Source organism: Sphaeroforma arctica, assembly GCF_001186125.1.
Source record: "Sphaeroforma arctica JP610 unplaced genomic scaffold supercont1.842, whole genome shotgun sequence".
NCBI classification, from domain to species: domain Eukaryota; class Ichthyosporea; order Ichthyophonida; genus Sphaeroforma; species Sphaeroforma arctica.
This window is the reverse complement of record NW_014039716.1, coordinates 34,999-38,806: the sequence shown is the minus strand read 5'-3', so window position 1 is coordinate 38,806 and position 3,808 is coordinate 34,999. Positions and strand designations below refer to the sequence as shown.

Here is a 3,808-nt window from a genome sequence, read left to right as displayed (position 1 = left end):
TAATATGCACTTATATGGTTGTACATATTTGCATTCGGTGTAATTATACCACATAAAATAATTCTGTACGTATACGTTTGAGGAATTTGCTAAGTTCTTTCACTACTAGTTTCGTTAGTATGCGTTCGGTTGAGCCTACAAATAATTTTCTTGTGCATATAGCTGCGTACACAAGGTTGAGTGTACGTCGCACCTTCATATGAGTTCACCGTCGCAGTTTTATAATCCCCTGAAATATCGCAACCGTCGTAATCTTGCCTTAAAGGTGACACTGTTAAGCGAAACCATTTATTTCTTCCTTATTACGTGAGAAACACTGAAAAGACAGTCACAAACACCTTCAATTGAAGCCATGTATATGCTAGGTGATACATTTATTACTCTGTTATAGTCCACACATTCTCGCATAGGCTGCTTCGCTTCGGGACACTGCATCAGACATACCAGAAAATATTGGTGACAAGTAGGCTCCGGTGAGAAACGATAGCGGTGCCATTCCCCCTAAGAAAACTGTGAATAATACCAAGCATAGGCCTACAACTGTCAATTGCTTTCCCCTCGCCTCTATACTTAACACGTTGATAGCTACAAGGTTTGCTGTGGTGTAAAGAAAAACTATGGAGCTCAGCAGAGACCAAGACGTATTGTTCATGGCTGCGTGTATGTCGATACTGGCAAACTCGGTCACTGTAGGCATATTCCCTGTTACGTACATGAATTGTGCTGTGCCGTAGGCACTTGCTATGGCTATAATTTGCAATAGTAGTAAAGCAAGGTATCTTGTAGCGTGCTTTACGAATTCAAATATCATCGCGGTCTCCGGTCTTTTAACGACTACTGGAGTGCCAATTTTGCGCATATGTGTGTGTGTCTGCGTACGCACCTGTAAGTTTCCCGTTGAATTCAACGTCAACATCAATGTGATGAGAAACGCGTTCTCAAGCACGCTTGTGGTTACATCCAGCACAAAATTATAGTATGAATTCACAATATCATGTGCATCTAAAGATTTAATGGAATTGTATATATAGGGAATCGAGACGTACGTAGCTAATATTGCTAGTGATAGCAGCTGCCGCTGCCCGCTTCTTCCCCACCGACGCATACGTAGTAATATCTGTTTGATATGTACGAACACATTTCTATTGTCTGGTTCCACCATTTTTGGTGTCGAGGCTTCTATGATCTCTGGAGAATATACAACAGGATTTTCGACCGCTGACAAAGCATGGACACAGTTCATATCGATATAGGGGGGTCACGAGGTTCGCATATCTGTATGTATGTCACGGGCTCACACTCTAGTAACGCCAGGTATGACTTGCTCTGTGTTGTGCGCTGCTGACAAAGTGCCATAACTTCAGGCTTTGATTGAAAGTTTTGAGTTTGCAACTGTACATATTTATTTTGCATACATAGTCTCCTGATTTATGAAAGGCTGAAACTGATGTAAGAAGATCCAAAGTCAACTCCATTGTGATGATGGAAGAAAATCAAACGGTGATTTTCTTCCAAAAACCAAAGAGTCCAATATTTATAAATATATTTGTTAATGCTTTGGTTAAAAAATAAAATAATATTAATAAAACAAATACAACAGAAACTAAATATATATTTATTAGCTGTTTTTGAAAAAAAAAACAAATAGACGCTCCCAATGGACTCAGTCTCATATTGAGATCTATTTCTAATTAAAAACAAATCAGATAAAATTGATACAAATTCCCAATAGCCTCCTATTTAAATTGTACATTCCCAAGCAAATATGTTTCTAAAAAAATATTTTTATGCAGTATAAAAGCTGATTTTCAACCCTAATTATTTCCATAATAGCCAGATCATTTTATATATAAAATGAATGGTTGCTTTTGGCAGAAAATGATTAAAGGCCTAAACCGATGAGTTTCCAAAAGCGGCATTCTGGACACATGGTGCCCCTATGTTTACACTAGGTATACTATGTACTTTTTCCTGGCTCAAATGTTTTATTATTCACACTATACTCTACTAGTAGTGGGTAAAATGGACTTTTCGGCACTTGCATTGCATACACACAAAGATGAAAAATTTCTAACCAGACATTGGGATCGAAAGGTCTTGAGACCGGAAGGCAGAAGGTCAAAGCCGTCGAGTTTTGTTGGGGTCGGGTGTTATAGCCAACAATGAATACACCAATCTAAAAGTCCCGGATTGTGAAACGACATTTTGGCAATACAAAAAAATGTTTTCTAAGATCCGCAACAAAAATTTAGCCATATATTTTTTATCTATTTATCGGCTGTTCAAAATATATTATGGGGGACTAGAATTTTATTTTTTTAAATACTTCTGTGCATATGTATTTTTAAACTAAGCACACAGTGTGCATGTTTTTGTTTTTGTTTTTCTATTGGTTTTTTTAAAAACAAAACAAAACAAAAAACAAAACACATTTTTCATAGCCTCCAAAAAAGAACACATTTTTGCTTTTATTTATCATCCTCTCCGGGATATTCTTGGGTGTGGGTTTATCCAATAGTCTCTGTGTATAAAAAACCCCACGCCAACGATTGGCCATATCTCAAGTCGACAAAAAATACCAACTCTGCACTCTGCAGCGTTGCATATATACCCTAATGAGCACATCACTACCAAAGTAAATTTCAAGTACCTGACAAGCGCACAATCTCCTCTAGAGGCTGATAGTATACGCTGCAAACGAGTAGTTTCAACTATAGTATGTTTGGCTATTATAACATAGTTACTCTCTTCGGCTGTTTGGCACAGCTTGCCGGTATCACACTTGGCGTTTCCACGGGCAACGATGGAGATTCCAAGTGTAATAAAGCCGATTTTAAACCGGAGGGGATATATGACTGTACACGACAAATCATGATACATGACACCGATTCTGATACACTACATATCTACACCGATGAGGAAATTCTCATTGCAAATCCTGAACATGCAGACAAGAAATTCGAGATTAGAAGGATAAATAATGATGCCGGAAATGCGGGGGTTTCTCTTCTATACGATGTAGATGGAGTAGATCCTACCGTGTGCTTAATGTCGAATTTTCCATCAGACACCGCCAATCGGGCTTTTTGTGTGAATTATACGGCGGCTTCAACGTGGAATCTGGAATGGTCAAATGAATGCGAGCCAAACATGATGTATATACAAGGCTCTGAACCTGTGACTTCCATTAGTATGTTAATCGCGTACACTATCATTATTGGACATGTGTAGTAAGATGTACGCTTTTGGTGTTATTCACATCATACAGTGTTATTGATATTGTATACGCTTCATTGTGCTTTCAGTATTATACCTTCACTGCAACGCGTCAAAATGCATGGTCTGCTGTATCTGTTTTGAGGGCTCTTGTATTATTAAAAATATATTTTGAACACTAATCTTCAATTTTGATGCCTGTATGCAGTTTCTTCTGATCACGGAGGAGCTGGGTTTCCGTTTGTAACTACTTTGGAATGTACGCGGGAAGAGAACTCCGACTGAATGAAGAATCGAGTGGTTTTCCGATAGCTTGTTGCTTTCTACACCTTCCGGCCTAATTCTAGTACGGCATCATACATTTTAAAAGAATGCTGGACAAAAATAAATAGTTGGTGAATACAAGGAGCATGGGTTGTATTATATTTAAGATCATCAGGAAATTGGCAATCGTATTCTGCGTCACTCTGCCTGGTATTATGCTTGCGCTCCTACGTAGCAATCCGCTAGGGTTCCAGACTTGAAACGCTCAATCCGTAATATGTATACATATATATATACATATATATACTACATATATATGTGTATATAT

At 38.1% G+C, this 3,808-nt stretch overlaps 1 protein-coding gene across 1 annotated transcript; it reads left to right on the top strand.

The window, feature by feature from the left end:
* Positions 1 to 2,718: 2,718 nt before the first annotated feature.
* On the top strand, positions 2,719 to 3,623 carry SARC_08870 (hypothetical protein; the record flags this gene model as incomplete). The annotated part of the gene is made up of 2 exons (XM_014297143.1): positions 2,719 to 3,190; positions 3,425 to 3,623. 2 exons carry the CDS (start codon positions 2,719 to 2,721, stop codon positions 3,499 to 3,501), a joined length of 549 nt encoding a protein of 182 aa, XP_014152618.1. The 3' UTR covers positions 3,502 to 3,623.
* Positions 3,624 to 3,808: the final 185 nt, after the last annotated feature.